General features: G+C 39.8%; 1 protein-coding gene and 1 pseudogene across 5 annotated transcripts in view; both read right to left on the bottom strand.

Annotated features, from left to right (window-relative positions):
* Positions 1 to 3,515: 3,515 nt before the first annotated feature.
* Positions 3,516 to 3,910, bottom strand: LOC117097024 (annotated as a pseudogene).
* A 69-nt stretch (positions 3,911 to 3,979) lies between these two features.
* ELF1 (E74 like ETS transcription factor 1) overlaps positions 3,980 to 13,578 on the bottom strand; it is a 127,116-nt gene continuing 117,517 nt past the window's right edge. For 4 of the 5 annotated variants that reach the window (XR_004442721.1, XR_004442719.1, XR_004442720.1 and 1 more), the window contains 2 exons: positions 5,582 to 6,297; positions 3,980 to 5,260 (listed from right to left, as the gene is read on the bottom strand). Coding sequence is in view for 1 of the 5 variants with exons in the window: in XM_033234304.1 (XP_033090195.1) it covers positions 5,694 to 6,297 (604 nt within the window). In the remaining 4 variants the exon portion in view is untranslated. Of the gene's footprint in view, positions 5,261 to 5,577; positions 6,298 to 13,578 lie in introns of those variants that run through there. The other variant, XM_033234304.1, reaches the window with a different exon arrangement.

Genomic DNA, 13,578 nt, shown 5'->3' with positions numbered 1-13,578 from the left:
GAGGAATTTGAATGTTAAGCTAAGGATTTTGGACTTCACCCTACAAGTAGAAAGGTATTGAGAGTTTCCATATATGAACATTATGCATTCCCGAGGGATATTTTTATTTGATTTTTTTTGAGACAGGGTCTCATTCTGTCACCCAGGCTGGAGTGCAGTGCTGTAATCACAGCTCACGGCAGCCTCAGCCTCCCAGGCTCAAGAGATCTCTCACTTCAGCCTCCTGAAGAGCTGGGACTACAGGCTCTTGCCAGCATGCACTGTGAATATTTTTACTTTTTCTGGAGATGGGCTCTCACTATGTTGCCCAAACTGCCAAGGGATATTTTAGAAAGACTATTCTGTAAGTAGGTGCATGATTGTGATACAATAAAAACATCTTATTTGGCTTTTATCCCTCGTTCCTGACACCCTAGCTTCTGAAACCCTTGGCATTTAGAAGGGTAAGAGCATATTTTGTTATTCGTAACAAGCCCCTTTCAACCATACCTGAGTTTATGCTAATAAGGTGGACACTTCATGGGTCCCCAGATAGTTTCAGGAAGGGAAATGATTTCCAGAGGAACCAACCATGTAATTAGAGTTGGAACTTTCAGTCCCATCCCCTGGGAGGGGAAAGGGTGTAGCAATTGAGTTCAATCACCAATGGCCAGTGATTTAATCAGGCATGCCTATGTAATAAAAGCTTCATTAAAAAACTCTTAAAATGTTGGTGTCTGGAGAACATCTAGGTTGGTAAACACTTTGAGGTACTAGGTAGATGGCACACCATGAGACGGGAGAGCAGCTCTGTTCACTTCCTCCCATTAATTGCTTTATGCATCTCTTTCATTTGGCTGTTCATGAGTTGTATTTTTTATAATAAACTGACATAAATGTAAACCAGTAAATTGGCTCCCTGAGTTTTGTGTGCTCTTTTAGTAAATTATCCAACCTAAGCAGGTGGGGGTCATGGGAACCCCTGATTTATAGCCAGCTGGTCAGAAGTACAAGTGGAAACCTGGGACTTGCAATGGGCATCGGAAGGAGGGGCGGTTTTGAGAGACTAAGCCCCTTAACCTGTGGGGTCTGTGCTAACTCCAAGTGGTTAGGGTCAGAATTGAACTGAATTGTAGGACAAAGACACCCAGTTGGTATCAGAACTGGGAGTGGGTGTGAAAAAATTCCAAGCTTTTAGTGTTAGAAGTGTGAATAAAAACAGTTCATGTTGACGAACTAAGAGTTCACAAGCAGGAAGTCACTTGGGAGGCTATTGTCTGTTTTATTCACTGACCTATCTCCAGCACAGAGAATATTGCCTGCCACAAAATACACACTCATATATTGTTTAAGTGAATAAACTGTGGCAACAATAACATAGAAAAGACTACAACTAGGATGGTAACTATAGATACAAAAAAGGAATATATGGATACATAAGACATTCTAATGGGGGAAACACAAGTTCCTTAGTAGCTGATACTTAGTTAAGGCCCAAAGACTAAGCTTTTAAAGTTTTAAGGTTCTTACTACATGACTTTCTTCTCCTTTTTTTTTGAACACAGGGTCTCCCTCTGTCACCTAAGCTGGAGTGCAGTGGCATGATCATGGCTCACTGCAGCCTCCATCTCCCTGCCTCAAGTGATCCTCCTGCCTTGGCCTCCCAAGTAGCTGGGACCACAGGAGTGCATCACTACACCTGGCTAATTTTTTGAATTTTTGTAGAGATGACATCTCACTATGTTGCCCAGGCTGGTCTTAAAACTCCTGGGCTCAAGTGATCCTCCCACCTTGGCCTCCCAAAGTGCTGAGATGACAGGCGACAGCCACTGCATCCGGACTTCTTTTCCTATCTTTAAAATTTCAGTGTTCATGGTAATTGTACACTATTCCAATAACCTTAAATAATAGTGTCTCTAAAAATTCTTATACTATACCTTTTAAACTTAAAAAAAATACACAATTTAAATGGTGCTACTATTATAAAGAGTTTATCTGGTATCTCCTATAAGGATAACTGACTCAAAAATAGTGCAAGATCCTTAATTTTTAAAAAATCACTATGTACTGTATGCTACGGCTGGAATGTTTGTTCCCTCCAAAACTCATGTTGAAATTTAATTGCCAAAGTAAAGGTATTGGGAGGTGGAGCCTTTAAGCAGTGATTAGACCAGGAGGGCTCCTCCTTCATGGATGGGTTTAATGCCTTCATAAAAAGGCTCACGCCTGTAATCCCAGCACTTTGGGAGGCCGAGGCGGGCAGATCACCTAAGGTTGGGAGTTCGAGACCAGCCTGACCAACACGGAGAAACCCCGCCTCTACTAAAAATAGAAAATTAGTTGGGCGTGGTGGTGCATGCCTGTAATCGCAGCTACTTGGGAGGCTGAGGTAGGAGAATCTCTTGAACCCGGGAGACAGAAGTTGACGTGAGCCGAGATCACGCCATTGCACTCCAGCCTGGGCATCAAGAGCAAAACTCTGTCTCAAAAAAATAAAAAAAATAAAAAAATAAATAAAAAGTCTTTTGGAAGTAGAAGTGGGCTCTCTTTGCTTTTCTGTCTTTGCCATTTGAAGATGAAGCCTTCTTTCCCTCCAGAGGGCACAGTGTTCAGGCACTGTTTGGAATGAGAACTGTCAAACCTGCTGGTGCATTAATATTGGACTTCCCAGACTCCAGAACTGTGGGCAAATAAATTTCTGTTCATTATAAATTACCCAGTCCCAGGTATTATGTTATAGCAGCAACAAAGAAAATGAACTAAGACACTGATATTCACTATGTGGTGAAAAACCATAAAACTAACTTATCTAGTTAAAAAAGTTTTATTTAACTGGATTTTGGCATACTAATATAATATTACACGGCCTTTAAAATCACATTTTGGAAGAATATTCACAAACATGAAAAAATGAATAAGTGAAAGTTACTTCTTATTGGATTACAGAGATTTTAATCTTCATAAGAAAATTTTTCGATGTTTTCCAAGTTTAACTATTAACTGACCTAGTTTCTAAGTAGAAAACTTACTTTCAAAAGTGTGTTTAGGTGGGGCGTGGTGGCTTACACCTATAATCCCAGCACTTTGGGAGGCCAAGGCGAGCAGATCACCTGAGATCAGGAGTTCAAGACCAGCCTGGCCAAGATGGTGAAACCCCGTATCTACTAAAAATACAAAAAATTAGCTGGATGTGGTGGTGGGCACCTGTAATCCCAGCTACTTGAGAGGCTGCGGCAGGAGAATCGCTAGAACCTGGGAGGTGGAGGTTGCAGTGAGCCGAGATCACACCACTATTCTCCAGCCTGGGCGACAAGCTGACTCTGTCTCAAAAACAAAACAAAATGAAACAAAAGTGTGTTTAATATTATTGCTGGGAATATTTTATTGTTGTCTAATTTTTACAACGTGGTAATCCATTGTGTGATGTTTAGAAACTGTCATTTGGCCTGCTATAAAGGAAAAGTGAAAGGATGATATCCTGCAATTCTGACTAATGGAGTTTGTTTATTTATAAACATTAAGTAATGCTAATGTTCTTTTTTTTTTTCTCAGTTATGTTAACTTTATTAATAAGCTGCGGTCTCAAAAATCTTTCTCTTCATCATCAGATGTTTGCAGAACTTTTGGCCTTTTAGCTTGAACCTGGACCTTTACTCCATCTATAATATGATATTCCTGTTGTAGTGCATTCTGAAGTTCTTCTTCTGAAGAAAACTGAACCGAACCCAAACCTCTGTGAAAGCCAGTCCCCTGTCAAAAGGTACAATACACCTTTTTACATGGCCAAACTGTGCAAAGTATTCTTTCAGCTGACTTGACGCCGCAGTCCAAGGAATTTTTCTCACAAAAGCAACCGGCCGATCGATATTTCTACGGAGCGCCACAGCACCTCTCGCTGCTGAGGCCACCATCTTTAGATTAAAGGGAGTAATGCTAATGTTCTAGCAATATTCTTTGTACACTTATTCTTTAAGAAACTTTTGCCTGAAAACAGAAACACTGAGAATTTTTATATGATTTATTTAATAATAAACCAATTAAAGATACAAAATTGTTTAGAGGATTCCAAAATTTAAATTTGTGTTTAAATACAAATTCACTCTGTAATATGAAAACATAACATTAGACCTCTAAACATAATGATTTCATCTACAAAAATTTCTGTTATACTAGAAAATTTGCAGAAGACAATTTTTTTGTGACATTAAATGTACATTATTTACAGTTGAAAAAGTAATCTAAAAACATTTCATTTCAGAAACTTGGATATATATGTTATCTTTGTATGCAACCCCCCAAGTCCACCCCCAATAAAAAATGATCCAAAATATAAAGCAATTACGCTTTTATAACTGACTACTCAGCCAGATTAGCCCAAGGCTCAAGTTGCTTTCTTGGCCCTTAAGAAAGAGTCTTGACTCTCTCAAAATAGCAGTATTCTGTTTAGCACTTAGCAACACAAGTTTACTAATGGACCGCAAAGCACAGTGGCCTAAAGAGTTAGTAAACAAATTCTTTAGGAAGAATTTATGGCAGATCTTACCCATAACAGATGAATAAATTTTGTTGGGTCACTTATTTCTCTGCAACATTTCAGCTATTCTTACATTAGGAAATAACCTGATAATGATTTAATTGACATAACTTGAAAATACAGGTATTAGAATTAAAAAGATTAGAACTAGAAGAGACAGTGGTGATCATCTAGTCTAGTCCAACACATCTCTTCCTTTTATGAGAAGAACTAAAGCCCAAAGAGGTCAAGATTACATAGCGAGTTAGTGGGAGTGCCATTCTTAGTCAGGCTGATGCTTTTATACTATCCTGCTTCTGAAACAGGGTCAGCCACACCACCAGCACCTCCAATTTTTCATGTTATTTTACGTATTCATAGTTCTATATTATATAGTACAGCCAACTAAAGTCAATCTAAGAGACACCATAATTTTAACAAAGCATAAAATATGTTTTTTGCATTTGAAAGAGTCAAGACTTAACTTATACAAGTGGAATGAAAATAGTTCCTAAATTTCCTGTTGCCTTCTATTTAAGTTCTGTATTTACAAAAGAATCAGAAAATCTAATACAATGTAAAATTAGAAAAGAAACTTTAAAAATGCTTATGATATAGCAACTGAAAAAAAAATCTCAAAAGAATGTCTTCATAGTGTAAAATGCCTGTTCCTTCACGACTGAATTCTGAAACATTTAGATAACAAAGAGAAACAGTTGAGTTTTCCTCCCTCATCTAACAAAATCAAAATTAACTCTATCTTTAACAGTTACAAAATTAGAGGCCGGGCGCGGTGGCTCAAGCCTGTAATCCCAGCACTTTGGGAGGCCGAGATGGGCGGATCACGAGGTCAGGAGATCGAGACCATCCTGGCTAACACGGTGAAACCCTGTCTCTACTAAAAAAATACAAAAATCTAGCCGGGCGAGGTGGCGGGTGCCTGTAGTCCCAGCTACTCCGGAGGCTGAGGCAGGAGAATGGCGTGAACCCGGGAGGCGGAGCTTGCAGTGAGCTGAGATCCGGCCACTGCACTCCAGCCTGGGTGACAGAGCGAGACTCTGTCTCAAAAAAAAAAAAAAAAAAAAAAAAATTACAAAATTAGAAACCTCCTTAGACTTTATCTTAGAATCAATCAATCAGTTTGCATATAATTGAAAATGTTCAATTAACAAACAATCATCCATAAGCTTTGGTATATTAACTAAAAAGAGTTGGGTTCCAGCAGTTCGTTTTGTTTCATAGCTACCTGAGAAGTAAATCCATTGGAACTGGACACTACCATCACATAAGGCTGTGGCTGCTGCTCCGTGTTCTCAGTGTTCTCTTTCAAATGATCTTCAGATTCCTTTTTCTCTACTTCCTGTGTAAGAGTTTTTGTTTCTTGAGTTTTGATAACTGAAGTGATTACAGTGCCAGGTGGGTGAGCAACCAGCTGTGAACTGCGAGGAGAAAAGGTCACCACAGGTGCAGGAGCATTGAAGGATGGAGAGGAAGCCACACTGACAGTTCCATTGCAAATGGTCTGAACATTGCTAGTAAGGACCTGCTGAACCTGGGCAGGGCCCAAGACAATTGAAGGAGGAGAGCCTGCCTTTTGTGACTGTAGCATGACATTTTCTTTCAGTACTGTCATGGGCTGTGATGATGGAATGGCTTGCAAAATAAACTTCTGAGATCCAGTACCTGCCGATGGATCTGTGCTGGCTATAACTGTTGTGAGTGGCACTGTTTGGAGTGTTACTGTATGCAACTGCTGATTCCTAGGAGACACAACCACTGGAACTTGGGTTGGAGCCTGTATAGTCCTATTGAGATGATGAAATTAAAGTGAGACAATTAGCATATTCTACATCATTTAAAACTTTAATACTTGACAAGTCATTTTACAAAATACCAGTTGTAGGTTTCAAAATGCTACTTCCCATATTTTCAACACAGCATGACCAATATCATGCCAGACTTTGTATTAAACACTACATACAGAGATGCCTAACACAAAACTCTCAGGCCATTAACTATGATACACCATCTGCTGAGTGCTATGGAAGAAAGGTCTGTACATAGGGTCACATTAACACAAATGAGGAGCTAATTTTGTTGGGGAAGGAGGAGGATGTTAAAATGCTTAGCAAGGGCTGGTCGTGGTGGCTCATGCCTGTAATCCCAGCACTTTGGGAGGCCAAGGCGGGTGGATCACGAGGTCAGGAAATCGAGACCATCCTGGCTACATGGTGAAACCCCATCTCTACTAAAAATACAAAAAAATTAGCCGGGTGTGGTGGCGGGTGCCTGTAGTCCCAGCTACTTGGGAGGCTGAGGCAGGAGAATGGCATGAACCTGGGAGGCGGAGCTTACAGTGAGTGGAGTTTGCGCCACTGAACTCCAGCCTGGGCAACACAGCGAGACCCTGTCTAAAAAAAAAAAAAAAAATGCTTAGCAAGAAGTTTGCTTGAGCTTCTTAAAATTAGGAATTTAAAAGCAAATCTGTTTGATTCATTCCTGCTATTTTTTTTGAGATGGAGTTTCACTCTTGTTGCCCAGGCTAGAGTACAGTGGCGTGATCTTGGTTCACTGTAACCTTCAACTGCTGGGTTCAAGCCATTCTCCTGTCAGCCTCCCGAGTAGCTGGGATTATAGTCATGTACTACCACGCCCGGCTAATTTTTGTATTTTTAATTGAGACTGGGTTTTCTATGTTGGTCAGGCTGGTCTCGAAGTCCTGACCTCAGGTGATCCACCCGCCTTGGCCTCCCAAAGTGCTGGGCTTATAGGCATGAGCCACTGAGCCCGGCCTGCTATTTTAATACTTGAGAGATAATGTTATCAACATGCTCATCCACAATAATTATGAAAATTCATATAATTGTACTCAACCTGTTTTTATATATAAAGGGGGAAGTGCTTAATTAACCTAAACAAAAAACCTACCTCAGTCTTAACCATACGACAGAATTCTTAGGGTTTTAATAGCTCACATTTCATGTCATATTTAGATGAAACAAGCCATGATTATAATTAACCTGTCAGGGCTCTTGGACTGGCAGAGAAAATATGGCTAAGCTTTGGAAAAATACACAGAAGCATGTTTTAGCAGTTTTCCACGTTCAAATAATTTTCACAAATTTTGGTCATAATGCTAGTTTAACATAAAATCCTTTAATGCAAAATCTAGTTTGTGTAGGCTGTTAATCCCATTCATTGAAGAGAAAGTTACATAAATGATATTATCATTCAATCTAATTTAAAAAGTTCACAGCTCTAAAATTTATAGTTATGGTTATTAATATAGTATATAAAACAAATGTCGTTTAAAAATCTCAGCATCTGGATGTCAACTGTTTCTTTGAAGTCTGTAAAGTTATTCAATGAAAGATACTTGCTATTTCAAACAACTAACAGCTAGATTAGTCTCCATAAACCAAGCGTTACATATTACCACTAGATTATTAAAGCTACATTTTGAAAGTTAGTTATGCAGTCTGTTTCTCACATATGAGAAATAAAATAGTGGAGGAGAAAAACAAATTGGCTTGGTGGAAAGATGAAACAAAGACCCAGAACAACTCAGGACAGGTTCAAAAGACGTGGGAATAAAGGCACAGGGTGACTAGAGCCCGCCCATTCACACAGGATACGGATTACCAAACGTAGATGGCCACCCAAGCTCTCTTGCCCATTTGATGCAGGGAAATCTAGGGTGAGATGGGAGTCTGGGTATAGTACCTGACACTATAGCCAGATATTGTTTTTTTGTTTGTTTGTTTGTTTGTTTTTGAGATGGAGTCTCACTCTGTCACCCAGGCTGGAGTGCAATGGTGCGAACTCAGCTCACTGCAACCTCCACCTCCCAGGTTCAAGCAATTCTCTGCCTCAGCCTCCCAAGTAGCTGGGATTACAGGCACCCACCACCATGCCCAGCTAATTTTTTTGTATTTTTAGTAGGGACAGGGTTTCACCACATTGGTCAGGCTGGTCTTGAATTCCTGACCTCATGATCCACCCACCTCGGCCCCCCAAGGGTTGGGATTCTGGGCGTGAGCCACCATGCCCAGCCCAGACACCATTTTTAAATAAAAAAGGCCCAAGGGCTTCCCATGACAAGAGTTTACATAACATACACATAGATATTTGACATATAGTTAGCACACAGATTATATCAATATGCATAACCTTATAACATGTATAACCTTGTCACCCTACAAATATTATTATCCCCATCTTACATATGAAAACACTGATGCACAAACAGGTTGTAACAGCTTGAATAAGGTGACCAATTAGAGAAGAAGAGAGGCCATCTGACTGCAGAGCCGATGTGCCGCCTAACCATTACAATAGACTGCCGCCACTTAAGTCCTGAGCAACTTCATCTTTAGTAAGTACTAAAGATGAGTATTTGCTATTCTATCCTTAAACAACAGGCAGTTACAACTCTTCAATATACGCCTCTCTCATTCTTCTTTCCTTCTCTAAAGTATGACACAAGCAATAATGTACTTGGAAATTTTCCATATTGCTAATCAGGGCTACCACTAGGACTTCGATGCTTCTGTTTAAATTAGAAACAGATGTCATTTTCTTGGCTGGGTGCGGTGGCTCACGCTTGTAATTCCAGCACTTTGGGAGTCCAAGGTGGGTGGATCACGAGGTCCAGAGTTCAAGACCAGCCTGGCTAACATGATGAAACCCCATCTCTACAAAAAATACAAACATTAGCTGGGCATGGTGGCACGTGCCTGTAATCCCAGCTACTCGGGAGGCTGAAGCAGGAGAACTGCTTGAACCAGGAGCTGGGAGGCGAAGGTAGCAGTGAGTGAGATCACGCCACTGCACTCCAGCCTGGGTTACAGAGCAAGACTCAGTCTCAAAAAAAAAAAAAAAATAAAGTCCTTTTCTTTTAGACACCTGACTGCCATCTGTCAGAAAATATATATACTTATCCATACTATCTACAGTGCAAATATATTGGCTTATTGGAACAATCTCTAAAACAATTTTCAATAATACAAATGCAGAGATTAAATAAAATATTATGAAGTATCTGCTAACCACAGAATTTTAAAATTACCTTTTTCTTAGTTAATGATTAAACTGTCTGGTTATATTATGTAATACAGATTCTGTTACAGCTGACTACTTTAAAAAAATCTCCTGCTTGTAAACAACTGGAAAAATATTGGTAATTTACAATTTATCAAAATTTCTGAAACTAACACAGACCATACAACATTTAGCTTTTGTTGAGGATCTACTCAGGTGTCAGGTGTTGTTTAATTGCCACAGCCACATGGAAGGTTCAATATTATCATCTGTGCTTTATAGATAAGGAAACAGACTCAAAATAATTAACATGATTCAATTTCACATCTAATAACTGGCAAGGCCGAAAAGCTGAAAAGTTTTTTTTTTTTGGAAACGGAGTCTCACCCGTCACTTGGGCTGGAGTGCAGTGGCACAATCTCAGCTCACTGCAACCTCCGCCTCCCAGTTCAAGCGATTCTCCTGCCTCAGCCTCCCGAGTAGCTGGGATTACAGGCGCCCGCCACTACACCTAGCTAATTTTTTGTATTTTTAGTAAAGACAGGTTTTCACCATGTTGGCCAGGCTGGTCTCGAACTCCTAACCTCGTGATTCGCCCGCCTCGGCCTCCCAAAGTGCTGGGATTACAGGCATGAGCCACCGCACTCAGCTTCTATACGCTTTTAAGAGAACTTACACATAACACATTTTCACAGGATTATTTGTTTATTTACTTATTTGAGACGGAGTCTCACTCTGTTGCCCAGGCTGGAGTGCAGTGATGCGATCTTGGCTCACTGCAACCTCTGCCTCCTGGTTCAAGTTATTCTCCTGCCTCAGCCTCCCGAGTAGCTGGGATTACAGGTGCCTGCCACCATGCCCAGCTAATTTTTGTATTTTTAGTAGAGACAGGGTTTTGCCATATTGACCAGGCTGGTCTCAAACTCCCAACCTCAGGTGATCCACCCGCCTCAGCCTCCCAAAGTGTTGGGATTACAGGTGTGAGGCACTGTACCTGGCCAGGATAATTTATTTAAAAGATCCTAAGAAAAATTATTAATGCTTGGATAAATAAAAGTTATGCTAGGTAAAATGGCCTCCCATGTTTACCAAGCGGCAATTTTCAGAAAATAGTTTACCAGCGGTTTTTCTGTTGTTGTTTCTTTGACTACCATGAAGCCAGAATCAAACTGGCTTCTTTTTGTAAATCTGTAAAAACTGAGCATATATACTGTACACCAATTAAGAAAAGCTTAATTGAATCAACATAGATGCATGCAATCACATGAAATAAAAATAAATGAGGGAAGGACAAAATTAAGATGTTGCTGCTTTACTGTAAATAACTGACAATTCCTGTGATTTATGTAAATCAGTAGGCAGTGTAGCAAGTCATTAACTTCACTGCTTGCAGCTAAACAACTGGCATTAAAATACTATCTCCACCATCTACTAGACGTGACCAAGTTCCCTGGTCTCTCCTTGCTTCAGTTTCCACATCTATAAAACGGGGATATTATCTATTCTTCATTGAGCTATGAGGATTCTATACCTCACTACATGTAAAGTGTATGAAATACAAAGAGTGCTCTATAAGTGTCAGCTCTTGTTGTTACATTAATAATTTATCTAATTATATATATAATCATATATAGTCCATCTTCTCTCAACCACAGGGAAAAAAGTTAAAAGCCTCTGATTTTATTAATAAGTCATCAAAAATCAAGAAAGATACAGCAAAGAGAAAAAAGAGTATAAATAAACAGAAAACAAATAATGAAAAATGCTATCAATTTGTGAATTTAGGTGGATAGTAAATAAGTGTTCATAGTACTAGCTGAAATTTTCCATACTTCGAAAGTTTTCATGGTAAAAGGTTGGGTAATTAGAAAAATGCAAACAAAAAATGTAAAAAATAACAAAACCAGAACTTGTCCTAATAAAAAACCATTCTAAGCCAGGTGCAGTGGCTCACACTTATAATCCCAGCACTTCAGGAGGCCGAGGTGGTAGGATTACTTGGTTGGCCTTGGTTCAAGACCAACTTGGGCAACAAAGTAAAACTCCATTTCTACAAAAATTAAAAAATTAGCTGGACATGCCTGTAGTCCCAGCTATAAGGAAGGCTGAGGTGGGAAGATGGCTTGAGTCCTGGCAGTAGGATGCAGTGAGCTACAATGGTATCATTACACTCCAGCCTAGGCAACAAAGCTAGCTAGACTTTGTCTCAAAAACAAAAAAACAACAAAATAAAACAAAACAAAACAAAACAAAAACCTACTCTATAATATCTACAATTTAGTATCTTTCAAAGGAAGAGTTTTTTGTTTTGGTTTTATTCTCACAGTCTAAAAAGAATATTTTGAATACAGGTGCTAAAAAAATTCCATGGAATCAGCTGTGGCCATTATAGGTCTCCTATCAACACAAATGCAAACAACAAACAGCCTAGAAACCAATGGGAGGAACTACACACTCCCAACTAGACACCCATTCATCACATGCAACCCACAGGGCCTAAGGAAATATCAAACATTAAAGGAAGAATACAGACAGTAAGAGTTAAATAAGCACCCACTGAGCATTCCAAATCTGAAAATCTGAAATCCAAAATGTCCCAAAATAAGAAACTTTTTGAGCGCCAATATGACGCTCAAAGGAAATGTTCACTGGAGCATTTTGGATCTCAGATTTTTGGATGTGGAATGATGTGCTGGGTAAGTATAATGCAACGATTTAAAGTCTGAAACAGTTCAAAATCCAAAATATTCCTGGTCCCAGGCATTTTGGATAAGGGTACTCAAGATACACTCCTTTAAAAACAGTTGAAGATGTAACAGCCAATTAAAAATTTAAAGGTCATCTTTGCACTCCTCACAAATCAACTGAAGATTTAAGAGAGTATTTCACAAGGTCAAACATTTTAAATTGTCTATACAAAGAAGACTGAGTCATTGAAGTTTGCCTTGATTCTAGGTAATGGTACCTTACTTCAAGATCAATTGAGCAAAACCTCCACATTTACATTCTGGAATATAAAAACGTAAGACTGAAGTTTGCTAATAAAAGTAATCAAATAATAATTTGTATTGGCTTTGAAAAGGCTGCTAGATTTTATTATAATTCATGTTCTAGAAATTCATGACAGTATAAACAGAAAAATGCTACAAATATCCATATAATTTTCTGCCTTCCTCCCATACCCCCATTCTAAATCAGCTGAGACTAGTCCCAAATTTCTGCTGAAGATCAGTCCAAGGCAGACAGGTTCTCTCAGTCAATTTGTTGTTTAGCATCTTTTCCTGGGACTCTGAGGCAAATCTGATTTAACCAAAAAGGAAAAAAGACAAACAAACAAACAAACAAACAAACAAACCCTGCTTTTCTGACTTCTGCCGCTCTAAAAACCTGAAAAAGAGGACCTTAGATTCTTGGCCTCCCCTCCTTTTTTTTTTTTTTTTTGAGACGGAGTCTTGCTCTGCCACCCAGGCTGGAGTGCAGTGGCTGGCTCTTCTCAGCTCACTGCAAGCTCCGCCTCCCGGGTTCACGCCATTCTTCTGTCTCAGCCTCCGGAGTAGCTGGGACTACAGGCGCCCGCCTCCTCGCCCGGCTAGTTTTTTGTATTTTTTAGTAGAGACGGGGTTTCACCGTATTAGCCAGGATGGTCTCGATCTCCTGACCTCGTGATCCGCCCATCTCGGCCTCCCAAAGTGCTGGGATTACAGGCTTGAGCCACCGCGCCCGGCCGGCCTCCCCTCCTATTTGAACTTTAGAATTGTTCCAAGATAGGATCTTCCAAGGAGCAACATTTATTGCTTGGAACTCCATGCACTCTCAATGTCCTAATATGTCAATTTACGTTGAATTTTTGAGGCTTCTGACTTGGCCTGAATAAAGATTTGAAACCATTCCCTGGATTTGCTCACATCTAGATAACTTCTTTTTTGTTGTTGTTGTTGTTTTTTTTTTTTTTTTTTTTTTTTTTTTGAGACGGAGTCTCGCTCTGTCGCCCGGGCTGGAGTGCAATGGCGCGATCTCGGCTCACTGCAAGCTCCGCCTCCCGGGTT

This window comes from Trachypithecus francoisi, unplaced genomic scaffold (assembly GCF_009764315.1).
Source record: "Trachypithecus francoisi isolate TF-2019V2 unplaced genomic scaffold, Tfra_2.0 Contig01461, whole genome shotgun sequence".
Classification (NCBI taxonomy): domain Eukaryota; kingdom Metazoa; phylum Chordata; class Mammalia; order Primates; family Cercopithecidae; genus Trachypithecus; species Trachypithecus francoisi.
Note: the sequence above shows the minus strand (reverse complement) of the source record. Positions and strands in the feature narration are given on the sequence as shown.